This window comes from Protopterus annectens, chromosome 16.part0, assembly GCF_019279795.1.
Source record: "Protopterus annectens isolate FY-2018-M chromosome 16.part0, PAN1.0, whole genome shotgun sequence".
NCBI classification, from domain to species: Eukaryota; Metazoa; Chordata; order Ceratodontiformes; family Protopteridae; genus Protopterus; species Protopterus annectens.
This window is the reverse complement of record NC_056750.1, coordinates 436,190,338-436,204,191: the sequence shown is the minus strand read 5'-3', so window position 1 is coordinate 436,204,191 and position 13,854 is coordinate 436,190,338. Positions and strand designations below refer to the sequence as shown.

Genomic DNA, 13,854 nt, shown 5'->3' with positions numbered 1-13,854 from the left:
TCTTTAAAGAGCTACACACAGGTGTGTATACCGCATGTGGCATCCTGAGAGTTTGGATAAAAACCTGGCTTCCAATTTAGTACCATCAACCCAAAGAAGGGGCAGTGTTAACCTTGCATGCAGCCATTGTTCAGCCCCTGGGTTGTACCTAATCTCTCAATGGAAAATGCAATTAATTTGCTTGCTGTTATGGTGATATCATTAGAAGATTCCAATTTTTTCACAACCTGAAATCCTTACCCAGTATGAATCTATCTTACACTGCAACATGCCTTCAAAATACTATTTGGGGTCTATATTTAAACTGACATTCTTTCAGGACAAATGCAGTACATCCCACCTCCACAAATTATTGTGCCTTTTTCTCAGATTCTCATTACAATCCCTTAGTAGCTCTTTGAACTTGATTATATCATCTGTGTTTTTTAGAGAAACTTAGTGTTATGCATTACCTACAGGAACACCACCTTGTGGGGATAAGCAGTTAAGGTGACATTTATTCCCGATTTGTCAGGTTCTGGAGAATAATGAACTCTGAGGAATCAAACACAGAAGACAAGAGGAATACCAGATGTACCTTAAGCCACTGACACTAATTCTACACAATTACAATTTAAAGCTTTGCCCTCCCCAACTTGTGTAACTGAGAAGCATGCAAAATTGTGTGCTGCTTTGCATCTGTATGAAAGAATTATTGTGCGACAGAAGGAAAGTATTCAAAAGTGATTTACCAAAGTTTAGATTTCTCCAAACAAGTAAAGTCTACAGCATAACTTAAAAGCAGAATCAAGACAAGGGAAGTCAAACCATGATACTTAGTAAGGAATGCTACAATAGAAAGAATAAAACATACAAAAACCTTCTGTAAGAAAATATTCCAGTCATTAACAGTATCAATTGTAGAAAGAGGCACTAGGATACTTTATAGACCACAAACAGGAAAAAACATTATGTAGGAACAAGGTTACTCATTAAAATATGCAAAATAGATTGATGCCAGCAAAATGCATTAATCATTATTCTGTCCCCCATGGGATGATTTTTCTACATTTCTGGTAGTCTTCAGCTTCTGCATTAGGAATGTTATACAGAATAAAATCCATACTGGAAAGCAGCATGGGTGATTCTTATTGCCTAGGTTTGTTTTTTCTCTTGCATCGCTGCATTGTATGTTACCTTGAAGTCTTCCTGAAAATCTGTGTTGCCAGACTGCCAGAAATAATAAATGCAAAAAGCATATCTGCCGTTTTTAACTATTTTTCACTAATGGACTAGACTTTTTTATTTGAGAAAGATATTACTACTGTTATACACTAGGCTTCATTTATATTCATATAAACACTGACTACTGTCAACACTTTCCAATACTGATACCACATTGTTGTGCAACATTAAGACTCCTGTTAAAATAGGTTTAACTGAATAAAATCATTTAAGTGTATTTTTACGGGAACTGGGGTTTTCCCAGAGACCCCAAACTTCTATATATATTACCCCAGATGCTATAGCAAGTTAGACAGACAGGGTCCATTTTTTTCTGAAATGGTATGCCCTTGGACATGTTTAGAGACTGGTGTACATGGGCGGAAACCAGACACTTATGGATGCAGGTCTCCTGCAAAAATGGTTTCAAAACTATTCACTTTATATATTCTTGTGGCAGTCAAGTGGGACAATGAAGTTAGGAAACTATAATACATGATGTAAGCTTTTGAGAAATTAATGCACATTATTTAAGGTGACATTGGTGAAACCTAACAGTGCTGTCTCAGATTAGATTCTTAGGTTTGGTCTCTTCTGAGATAACTGCTGTGCGAGAAATATGCTCGTCTTCTGCACAAGATTTTGATTGGAGTTTCCCTTTCCTCTCAAATTCCTAACACAAATACACAGGTTAACTGACATTCCTCCAAACTGCCCACAGATGTCTGTGTGATATTAAAAGTATGAATGAAGCATGTCCATCTGGCAATAGACTTGTATCCCATCTGGAATTATTCTTTGAAAGCATATCCTGGTGGCTGTTGGGATGGGTCTAGCTCACCTGTAACCATACAAAGCAGAGTGCTGTAAAATGAAGGTCTGCCAGATGCCTAGAATTTTAGGCTAAAGGATAAAGGCTGTGACCCACTAAAACTCAGCACACCTTGATGAAATCAAAGTTTGTTGTCCATAAACATGTCACTGAACCAGGCAAAACTGCAGAGTCAGTGTTTGGCCACAAACCTATGAATTTCTAGCTTCCAATACATGGGCTTCTCCTACTTATAGGCATACTCTGATCCATTTTCTATCAGTATTAGTATATACAGTATCAAAATTCTATAAGACATAAAAAACATTTTAAAATACCAAAGTGTGATCTTTCAGAAATGAGGAACCTATTTGATCAAACAAAACTGCTAACAACGAATGGTATATTGTCATTCAAGCCGAGTAAAATGACTTACTTTTGTGCTTCCGCCATCTCCTTGTCCTTTTCAGCAAGTTTCAGTTTAAGAGACTGAATTTCTTGAAGGCTTAGTTCGTACTGAATTATGTTAAGTCCTTGGCTGCACTGTTGTAACCGTAGTTTTTCTATCTCTGATTTCAATTCTAGTAAAGAAATGACAAAATTATGTACACAATTAAAAGATGTCAAAATTTGCTTTGTTTTTGGATATGACCCTCAACACCAACAATTACATATTGTAACAGATTTGAACTCTATGCAAAAACTTTCCTTTAGCATATAAGCCAGTAATATACAGTAAACCCTCAAACATGCAATATTTGAGCAACTTTTTCAATCACCATTCACAAACATTATAAACAGTGTTCTGTTCAATTGCAACAGGAATAACCCAAAGAGAAGGTAAACTAGAATGACTATTCTTGACAACAGTAGCTTTAAATACATTAACATAATGCAGATGATGCTTCTTGAACAGCTTGTATACCCAGATACTAGTATATTATTTAATGTGGTCAGTTAAAGAAGGCTCCCCAGACAAAAAGCAGCTGATGGGAGTGGGGTTGATTCAATTCATCATATACAAACCTTAAAATAGCATGACAAATCTCAAAGTTTGAGTAATAATTTGACCACATCTAGAAAAGACAGCTCAATTTTAAATCAAATGCTAACAGTATTTTCCATAAAAGCATTACCAAGTTCAACAGAGCAATACAACTTTATATAAAGCCAGCTTAAGAAAATTTACTCCGTTGTGAAATTATCATTTAACTGCCTGTCCAGAATGACAAAAATAGCAAATAACCATATACCTTTGCTGTAGTTTCAGTGCAAGTCTGAAATTATGAAAGTCACATTCCTGGACACAATAAAATCCAAATCAAATGTCATCAGTAAATTAGAAAATTTAACTTAAATTACAATTAACTAATAAAAAAAATAAAGGGACCTACATTAATCCATTCCAGTAAAGGCACAAAGGCAGTAGTTGAAAATTTTTGCCCAAGCTCATATAAATCCCTGAACTCTTGATTATTTTACAAACAGCCCTGTAGTTTTTTTTTTTTACATGGTAGCTTTTTAAAAAACATTTAGGAGGTGTCAAAGATATTGCGCTTTAGTTCTTTAAGCCAGTTTTATTGCTGCCCTATTTGAAACTTGGAATCACATCCTAATATTTCCAAAGAGAAGGAAAGGTCAAAAGTCTGTAAAAGGCTATCCTAAATAAAGGATAACTAATATAGGCTGTAGATGTCTTCCACAAAGATGATTAATAGTAAAGTCATCACAAACATATGGCAAAATTTAATTACCCTAAATTTTATTTTCATGTGAAACTACAGCAAAACCAAACATTTTAAACCTTCCTCTGTACTCTTTTCATCACACTTCACTATGGCTTAACATAACTGACTTGCATAGGTTCTTTGAACATTCTACACGAACCAATCAATAGTACATTTCAAGATAGTAATTTGGTATGTCTCGACCAACAGCTCATCCATCAGGCCTTTGAAACAATTTTACTTTTCACAGCTATGCATTTTTAAATGCAAAGGTGCTATATTTTTGTGGCTTGGCTATTTGGCTTTCTGCTATTTAATATCTTATCAGGACCATTTCTGCAGAAAATAAAATGTTTTATCTTGACATGAAGTTTTACATAAACCAAACTATACTGTTCATCAGAAAAAAACAATTACTAATTCTATTTTTCTAACCTTGAATACCCTTCATGGGATCATCCTGGCATGATCTTGTTTTCTTTTAAAACTACTTTTTGCCATAATGCACTGTTAGGGAACATCTGATGAGATTAATTCATCATAGTGATGTGTAACACATCACAATTCCATTCATTTAGAATGGAAACAGAAAAATGCTGGTAAAGGTGGGAATCCTCAGTAAAGGTGTTGTCTGTGATTAAAATATTTGTTGTACTTCTGTGAAAAGGCCTTGTATGAGTATAAACACAACTGTGACAAAATAGCCTTTAAAAAAAAGACAAATCTTGCTTGTTTCAGAACATGTCAATTACATCTGCTTTCTCTGAAGCAACCAAGTTATAGTTCCAATTTCGCAAAGTTCAGCTAATTAGTTAAGCTTCTAAAACACGTTAATGTCCAAAGTGGGTCAGAGAAACAGCTAAAAGTATATTAGCAAAAAAAAAAAAAACTTTCAATGTGATAATCAAGGAAAGAACCCCTGAAGAAAGTATAAGGTGATTACATCCATCCTCAATGTGGTATGTACTGTGGAAAGAGAAATCAAATACTTCTTAAAATGTGGAACCGTTTTGAGCATTCTAAAGAGAGGAACATGTGCAATGAAGGAAGGAAATGTTGACTTTAGAGCAAGTTGCCTTAAAAATGTGTTCTTCAGTTTGCTTAAAATTAAAAGTTACCATAGAGCAAGAAGAGCAAACAGTCAGCAACAGTATTAGAGAGAGTGAGGACTGGTCTTCATAATTTAAACCACTTGTTAAATTCCTTTGCCAAGTGTCTTATTTTGCAAATGTTTGTTTTTGGTTTACAGATATTTTTCCTTTTTTTTTTTTTTTTTTTTTTATGCATCATAAATAATTGCCCTCCCCCCCTTTCTACAAGGGACTGTGATGTCATGTCAAACTGTCAACATCTCCTCTCAATTCACTGCCACTCTCGGAGCTTCAGCAGTCATGCCTGACTGTCACAGGTCTTCTATCACACAATCCATACATCCCTTTGCTGGATACTATAATTTCTTGTTGCCTTCTGCTTTTCTGCACATGTCCAAAACCCGAAATCAGTTCTCTTACTTGCTCTGCAATTGGAGCTACTTTGTCTTCTACACCGATGCCTTCATTTCTTAGTCTTTCTCATAGTGTGCATCCTACCTCCCATCTCAGACACCTCCAATTCCATCACCTCTAGCTTGTTCATCTGCTCTGCCTTTACTGCCCAAGTTCTATATCATACAGCAGTACTGGTTGCACCACTGTTTTTCAGCTTCTTTGCCATTCTTCTGTCAGACTACACCCCTCCAATGCTAGCTTTGACCTCTGCATTCAAAACTTTCCTTCTCCTTGACCTACCCTCCCAGATAATTGAAAATGATACAAATTAACAGCTTTCTTTCCATTTTAATTCTGATTCTTCTGATTTCTCCGCATTTGCTGCCATTGCATCTGTCTATTTGTACTGTTTCTTCCCATGTGTCTTCAATTTTGCATTCTATTCCCTTAGCAATTGCTGAATTTTCTTGTTCAGAATGTGTGTGTAATGCTACATTTTCACCATACAGCAAATTAGTTGATTTGTCCCCTCGAACCTGTTTGCCAATATAATCTTTTGGGTCTATATTGTGAAATCAAAAACCTGTTTCAGTGAATACCACAACACCGACACACATGGCCCAAACCGCAAATGCACCGAACCCCCTAAACCTCAAAATTTTAAATCTTGAATCGTCATAGTCAGCCAACACCACCACGTGCTACATACTAAAACATAATAAATAAAAGCACATACATATACACTAACCAAACCCTACTTCTAACCCTTATATACATTACTATCTATGCACTTAACCCGCACCCTAAGGTCCGTAACTATCACACACTTACCCTACAGACGTATACCCAAACAAAACAAATAATCCACACATATACACTTAAAACCCTACTTCTAACGCTACAACTAAACCTTACATACATTACCCATCTATGCACTTACCTTAACACGCACCCTAACCCTAAGGTCCAGAACTATCGCACACTTACCTTACGGAGCTATACCACAGATGGGCCAACCATAACAGTTCGACATTTTGTGTTTTGCGGTTTTGGACATTCGCCATTACCGTAGTTCGCGCTATAGGTGTCGCTCAATTCAGATTTGCTGTAATGGGTTTTCAGTCTCATAATATAGACCCAATCTATTAATAGTATGAATAGTAGTGGGCTCTGAGCTGATCCCGGGTGTATGCCCACTACCACTGTGAACCACTCTGAGTTCAAACAATGTTTGTACTTGAGTCACTGGATCATTATAGACAGTGTATACAGTTTCAACAAATGTTTCTTGGATATCAAACCACTACAGGACTGCCCAAATCAGCTTTCTTCGGATCTCGTCATATGATTTCTCCCAGTTTAGGAATGCCTATTTGGACTCTTGACTCCTCTCTAGCTTGTTCTCACCTAGGTCTCACAGCAAACATTGGGTCTGTTCTGCTGCATCCTGAGCTGAATTCAAATGCTCATCTCCCATCTTACTTTCTACCAGGGTATTCATTTATCAATCACCCTCTCTACACGTTTCATGCAGTGTGACAGAAGTTTGACACCTCTGTACTGCCCACAGTTGTATTGTCCCCTTTGTTCTTGTACACTGCCACTAAAATGCTCATTCTTCCAGTCATCTGGGGCAAGTCTTTCCCCATACTGCTTAGAGTACCCGCAGGAGCCATTTCTCCCAGTTTTCACCCATCATCACAAGTGCTATAACCTCATCCGAGTCTGCTGCTTTCCCAGACTTCATTTTTTTGTGTTTTTACTTGTAGGTGAGATCCTCCTCTTTCATCATAGACTATGTCTGAGGCAGTACCACTTCTGTGTGGCATACTTTATTCAGATACTGCTGGAACTATTTCTTCCATCTGCTTTTAAATTCCCGTGGATTCATGGGCAGGTTAACATCGCTTATGAAGGGTGTTTGCCTTACAACTTTCATAATATTTACAATGTTAAATATAAGAAAGGATGGAATATTGCTACATGGGTTACCCTTTGTTGTCCAATTAGTTGATAGAAATCTATGGGGTGAGCACTGAAAGATCAATCTAACCATTTAATACAAGTTTTTTTTCTGATTCTACAAGCACATATCAATGCATTCACATGCATTTTTAAACATTTTTTTGTTGAATGTTAAATGTGTATCAGGATGTTTTTAAAGGTATTTTATAAGGTTGTTTATTAGTAAAAAAATGCCATCAAGTATTATATCTGTTGCTATAAATGTCAGCTTACTAGTTAATTAAATCTGAAAGGGGATAATATATAGGTAAGTGAATATGACCAAACATGATTGTTCTGATGAAGTCCCACTGCCAGTTTGTGGAGGGACAAAAGCGCTCGACATCAAACACTTGGTCTTTTTAATGGATTATTTACATTTGGAATAAATGGCAAAAGAACAAATTTCTAACATCTTGATGGCTGGTTATTGAGCTTTGGCACAAGCGAATCAGTTTAAGAGGTTTTGTTTTTTACAACTTGCTAGAGTTTTTGTGCCAGCTACTGAGTCACCTTCCAGAAAGTGGTAGACTGCCTCTGATGCCCAATTCTTTGCTATTCCAACTCCTCTCAGCCTCTGTTAGTCAACTAGTATTCCTTCTTAACCTAGTCCATCTTAACCTAGTCCATCTTTTCTATCTCCCACTTTTTCCAGCACTCCATTCTTTTGAGGAATTTGTGGACTTCAACATTCTATCACTGGCTTTCCTTATGTACCTTGTTTCCATACGTAGCTCAGCTGCACAGTCCTTAAAGATTTTTTGAAGTGCTGCCATTCTTCAGTGCCATTTGCTCATCTTTGAGGTGCTATAGCCCCGAGTAATTGAACTCTGGTACTCTTTCCAGTCAATTTCCAGGTCCCCGGCCTAGTCTCTGTTGAACTTTGATTGTTTCAAACAGTGGCTTATTCTGTGGGCAGTCTGTTTCACTTGAGAAGACATTACAAAGATTCCACACAGCAAAGTTCTGAGTCTCCAAAACACAACAGGGAATGAATGCTCAGGTAGCCCAAATGCCATTAGTAGCAATAAAAGATAAAAAAAACACAAAGGCAATATTGCCTCAGCAGCCCAACTGTCATAATAAATTAAAATAGAAACCAACAACGATGTAAACAGACTCCCATTTACACTACACTTTTCCGAAGTTTTTCTTTCAGCTCAGAGAGCCCCCAGTCCCAACCCACTGACTAGGATGAAATTAGAAGGGCATAGCTAACTTGGGTTCTCTCTCCCACACTTACAACTGCGAGCATAAAATGAACCCTATCCAAACGGGGATGTCATCCCCCATCTATGCAAAACCCATGTAAATAGGCAGTACACCTTCCCTTGGACACCTGCCCCCCCACCCCAAAAAAGAGCCAATGGAGTTAAAGCATCTGTAGTCAGCTATTTTGGGGATTTTTGCATTACTTCTCTGAAACCTACATTTTTAACTTTCAAAAAGAATGATTTCAACCCTGGAAATTTAATTACTCCAGTGGCATTCATTATGATCAAAAACTGAGAGAAAAACAAAAAAATGCCAAAACCCACAAATCCTGGTGAACACCCTCACCAGTCCAACTGCTTTAATAAAAATTAAAAACCACACAGATATGTTCCATTTTACATCGGCAACTTATTTCTAACTTCTACAAGATTCCTTTAGCTCCAAGCCCCAGCCCCAATCCACTGATCAGGATGAAACTAGGAAAGCCACTCCACACTAACTACAGCTCACAGTTAGTAAAACAGTTCAAAGAAAAAGGGGCTGAACAACAAACATATGACCTAGGCAATAAAAAAGGAAGGGGGTGGTGACAAGTTGTTAGCAAAAAAAAAAAAAAAAGGAACATCCATCTTCTTCCCCCATGGAGATCTGATGAAGGCACTCCAAGTGCTGCAGAACATACGTTTAGATAGCCCTCAGGGGTACATGTCTCTCCTTTCAACATTTATACAGTTGTACTACATACTACTGAAGAAAAAAATGGGGATTCCGTGATCAACTACTGGGATTTGATTAAACTCCAAAATAGTAAACTGCACATTAAGATTGTAAGTGATCTAAGTAGGCATGCCCAAGCCCAACCCCTGCTAAACCAGTCAACCCTCCCCCAATTGAGTCATGCCCCTGAGGAAGGACTCTAGCATACCCCTGCCCATCATCCCAGCCTTTAAAAACCACTGCAGTCCCCGATCACTATGTTAAGCAGCGCTTATCTGCCTAGAATAAAGAAACTTGCAAAACAGAACCAAGAATATGACCGCATCTTTTTTCAATGCATTTTACTAGCAACTGCATTATCACTAAAGCACCTTCCCTCAGAGATGGCAAGAAAGAGGAGAGAAAAATGGATAAAAAAGAAAAAGGAAGATCCCCCTTAATCAGCAGCACCTCAACAAGGAACAGGCAGATGGAGATTAAAACGGTCTCAACTCATAACCCAGAAGCTGGCAACTACAATTCTAGCTACAATTTCAGTTAACAAGCATGGCAAAAGCATATTTTACAAATAGATAAATGTGTTTAATTAGCATAGCATTTAATAAATCTTTATTTTGTTCTACTGATGTTAAAACTCAATTCAAGAATCATTTACATATGCTGTACAAAAATATTACTTTCTTACAAATATTGTATTCCATTAGTTGCTAAATTTCAAATTTTTAATTTCAGATAAGTCTAGGTTATGACCAATAACTGTCATTAGGGTTTCTTTCCCCGTTAACATATGCAGGTTGAGATATTTCAAAGTTTTTTTTTTTTTGCATCCAGTGAGAAAACTATTATATACAAAATACATACACGTACATCACACAAACATACAAAACTGTTTCCCCTTTGTGTTCTATCATGTAGGATGTACAACCAGCATTGTATTTATATAATTCACTGAAAATGTCAATACTACACTTGAGACCCCTCCCACAAATTTCTCATATGTACCCATCTTTACAAATTAAAATCTGTTTCATGTTGTTTGACTTGATATCACCATTTGATATTCGATTACATTTGTGAAAACATTTAGGGTATATTTTTAGTAGAATACAAGTAAGCCTTTTATGAGATTTTTTATACATTATACATTTCAATCTCAAATGTTGATGGGTGTCCCCTCTTATAAGGCAAAGCTATTGATAAATTTTGTGCCTATGTGACCAGAAGCAGAAAGTGCATATGCTTCATTTCCTACAGACTAAAGCACAGAATTCCTTAAAGGCTAGAAACATTGCAAAAGTACAATATCAAGGAACATGCAAAACATCCATCCTGCTAAGATTTAAATCTCTACTAAACTTTAAACCAACTGTACCAAGTCTACTGCCATGGGGTGTAATGAATCGGTATCAAGTGTAAAAGTATTAAATGGAATACTCTCACATACATAAGCACAATTTCAAGAAAGTCATGTATTTTGCAGAAAAGACTCCAAAAGATTTTAAACTGATCCAGAATTTGGAGTAAGACAGTTTAAGGGGTACAACAAATTTGCATTTGCAACCTTCTCTATTCTCCACACACCAGATAACATTTCAGAAAACATCACCCCCTCTAACAAGAGAAGGTTTCCCTAGTATAACAGCTGTACCTCAGAGAAAAAAAAAAAAAACAAATGCCCCAATATTTATTTTAGAAATGCACTGTGCATTCTAACATTTCTCTTACTTTTTTGATGAAACACTTGTACATTTTTAGATATTACATGGGGGAAAATTATGAAATATTTACCTCTAATGAGTCTAGCATTAGAATCCTCATTGACCTTGGCTACATTAATGATGCTCCGAGCCTGAGTAGCATATCTCAGAGTACTCAACGTTTCTTCCAGATTTACCACAGCAGGACTAATTGTAGCTATCATAGTGGTCATTGAGTTACCACCAAGGCTCTCTTTAAGAAGCCTAAACAAAGCAAAGTTTGATTAAGTGGTGCATTCCAAATTATTTTGTTCAGAAAATTGTGTGGAAAATCATTACATTTATCATCAACAATGAACTTACCTGACCAAATAAATTTCAAAACTTCAAATGCTTTTGGAAAAAATTCAGTTACTACAAAGCTTCTGTTTACTACAATGGAAGACATCAATTTACATCTTGAAGCTGGCAAACTGATAGTACAAGTCTGTATTTCTGTACAATGCATCAGCCTATCTTTGAAGTACAAGAATATTTGAGAAAAGATTGTTGTAATTCACTGTACTCCTCAAAGCCAAGTATGAACATGTGCATGAATCAACTAAATCAAAGTATTCACATCAAAGAGCAGCTTGGCCATAATTTACTCTATTGCAAGAGAATTACAATTTAATTTTGCCTGTATTTCAATATTTGCTCTGAATAACTACATATTACATTCCCTACCTAAAAGATCTTTCCCTACATACAAAGCAAATAACATCAAGACAAAATAGCAGTATCTTTTCAATATGCCCCAAGACAAAACAAATATTCAATGTTACTTTCAACAAAATAGCTATTAGATTAAAACTCATCTTGAATGTGTTTTTCTATTTTCCAGCTTTGCTTAGTTAATATCACTGTTATAAGAATAGTAGAGAGAGAAGTGAGCAAACGCTTACGGAAAAACCCAAGAAATGCTGCAAATATGTTTTCAAAGAATGGTTACTCCTTGGCTACTGCTGTTAAAATTCTTGTTAAGACGCTTCTCCTTGTTTCTTCTTTAAAAATAACGTTTATTAAAATTATTTAAAACAAAATAAAAGCTACAACCTAACCATTTGAAAGTTAGCGTTGTAACGCAAGACAGAGATGAGCGCTTTCGGTTTATCAACCTTCTTCAGATCTGCTTAACATTTGCAGCTACTTCTATTTATATTCATGCTGCTGACAGTCATCCCCCACAACCAATGGGAGTCTTTATGCTAATTCTTGATGTACTTGTAATCCAATCCGATGTTCTGGTTCTTATTTCTTGGAAGCCAGTTACATTTTTCATTGCAAATACGTTTTAATAAGTCTACCAATGTTTATTCATTCCTTTCTCTCACCTAATTTGCTATTCTTTTTCTTTTGCTCCAATGGCTTGTGTGTATCCTGTTGCAAGATGCAGGCTCCACCTTTTTATGTCATGTTCTTATTTGCCTTTTGTAAAAACTAATCACTCTCCCTGCATAGCATTTTTCATGCATTTCGCCTCTATATTGGAGGCGTCTGTCTGCCTATAACAGAGCTACAACCTCTTCTCTTTCACGAGTTGTCTTCATTAGGTAAACCAAAAGTACAGTGGCTTTCTCCTTTGTTTTAAAACATAGGATCAAACACTTTCTTGTAAATGCTCTTACTTCCATGTAATCAGGTCTCTTTCAAACTGATAGCGCTTACTTAACTACATAAATGCACTTGCTAACTTACATCACAAATCACAAACTTTTTTTATTTTGTGTCTTGCTTCTTAATATCAAGTCTCTTTCTGACTAAGAGTGCTTGCTTATATTCGAAGATGTACTGCTGATTCCAGTTATTCTATCCGAATTTTACTTTGTGCAGAGTTCTTTACTCAGTCTTATTAAAAAGCTATCCTAATTGTTTTTTAAATGTTATGTAATCCATTGGTTGGCAAATTACACTTCTCCTTTTTCTCCCATACTAATTCCAAACTCTCTACTATTTCAATGCCTTTTCTTCATTTGCTGACAAATGTCCGCTAACAAATGTCTTTGATCTCCGTAAACATAATTTCTCCTTTCTAATTGATATAAATAATGGATGTACAACACTCTTTCTATTCCTTTAGCGCTCTAAATTTCAATATTTTCCAGACTTCTACATGCACAATGAACTAGATTTCAATTTATTTATAGTTTGGGGTTTACTCTCCTTCCATCATAATGTTCAAACCAGGGCTAGAACCCTGAAACCTTTGTTTAAGGGTATAATGCGCTACCGACTGAGTTAAGTTGGTAGATGCATAGTTCAACTCCCTCTTAATTTTCTTTTCTTTCTAAACAAGCTTGAGGAGGACTATAACATATAGGCCAAAAAAATATAATAAGCAAACTACACTCTTTTTATTCCTTTGATGCTCTTGGTTTTAATGTTTTCCAAACTTCTTCTTGCACAGTAAACTTAAATTCAACTGTTTTCATTTATGGTTAGAGATTTCTTCTCCTTTCACCATGGTGCCCAGACTGGGAATCGAGCCCTGGATCCTCTAGATAAGGGTCTGATACTCAGCCGACTGAGCTACATTGGCAGATGTATAATTCATTTCCCTCATAGTTTCCTTTCTTTTAAAACAGGTTTAAGCGGGACTATAGCATTTAGTCCAGGGAATTGGTTGGATCGTAAATTAATTATCCATTGCAACTCAATTTTTTCTGTTCTATTTACTATATCACCTCCTCTTTCCATAGGCTTAATATGTGCCATAACCATAAATCTGAAGTTATGCTCTGGATTTTCTTTAATATGTACATAAGTCTCTATTTTATTATGAATGTCCCGTATATGTCTTAATACTCGTTCTTTGAATTTTCTGTTAGTCTTACCTATATAGAATGCTTTACATACTATGCAACTTGCTACATAGATCACATTCTCACTGTTACAAGTTGCTCTTTCTTGAAAGATGTAAACCTTGTCATTGGATGCTGAAACCTATCTGTGCT

General features: G+C 36.2%; 1 protein-coding gene across 1 annotated transcript in view; it reads right to left on the bottom strand.

The window, feature by feature from the left end:
• The window catches only part of LOC122790606 (kinesin-like protein KIF14), a 1,004,205-nt gene that overhangs the window by 562,012 nt on the left and 428,339 nt on the right, over window positions 1–13,854 (bottom strand). Inside the window, exons 10-11 of the mRNA XM_044058133.1 lie at window positions 10,953–11,125; window positions 2,451–2,595 (exon numbers count right to left, since the gene is read on the bottom strand). Coding sequence (XP_043914068.1) covers window positions 2,451–2,595; window positions 10,953–11,125 — 318 coding nt within the window. The remainder of the gene's footprint in view (window positions 1–2,450; window positions 2,596–10,952; window positions 11,126–13,854) is intronic.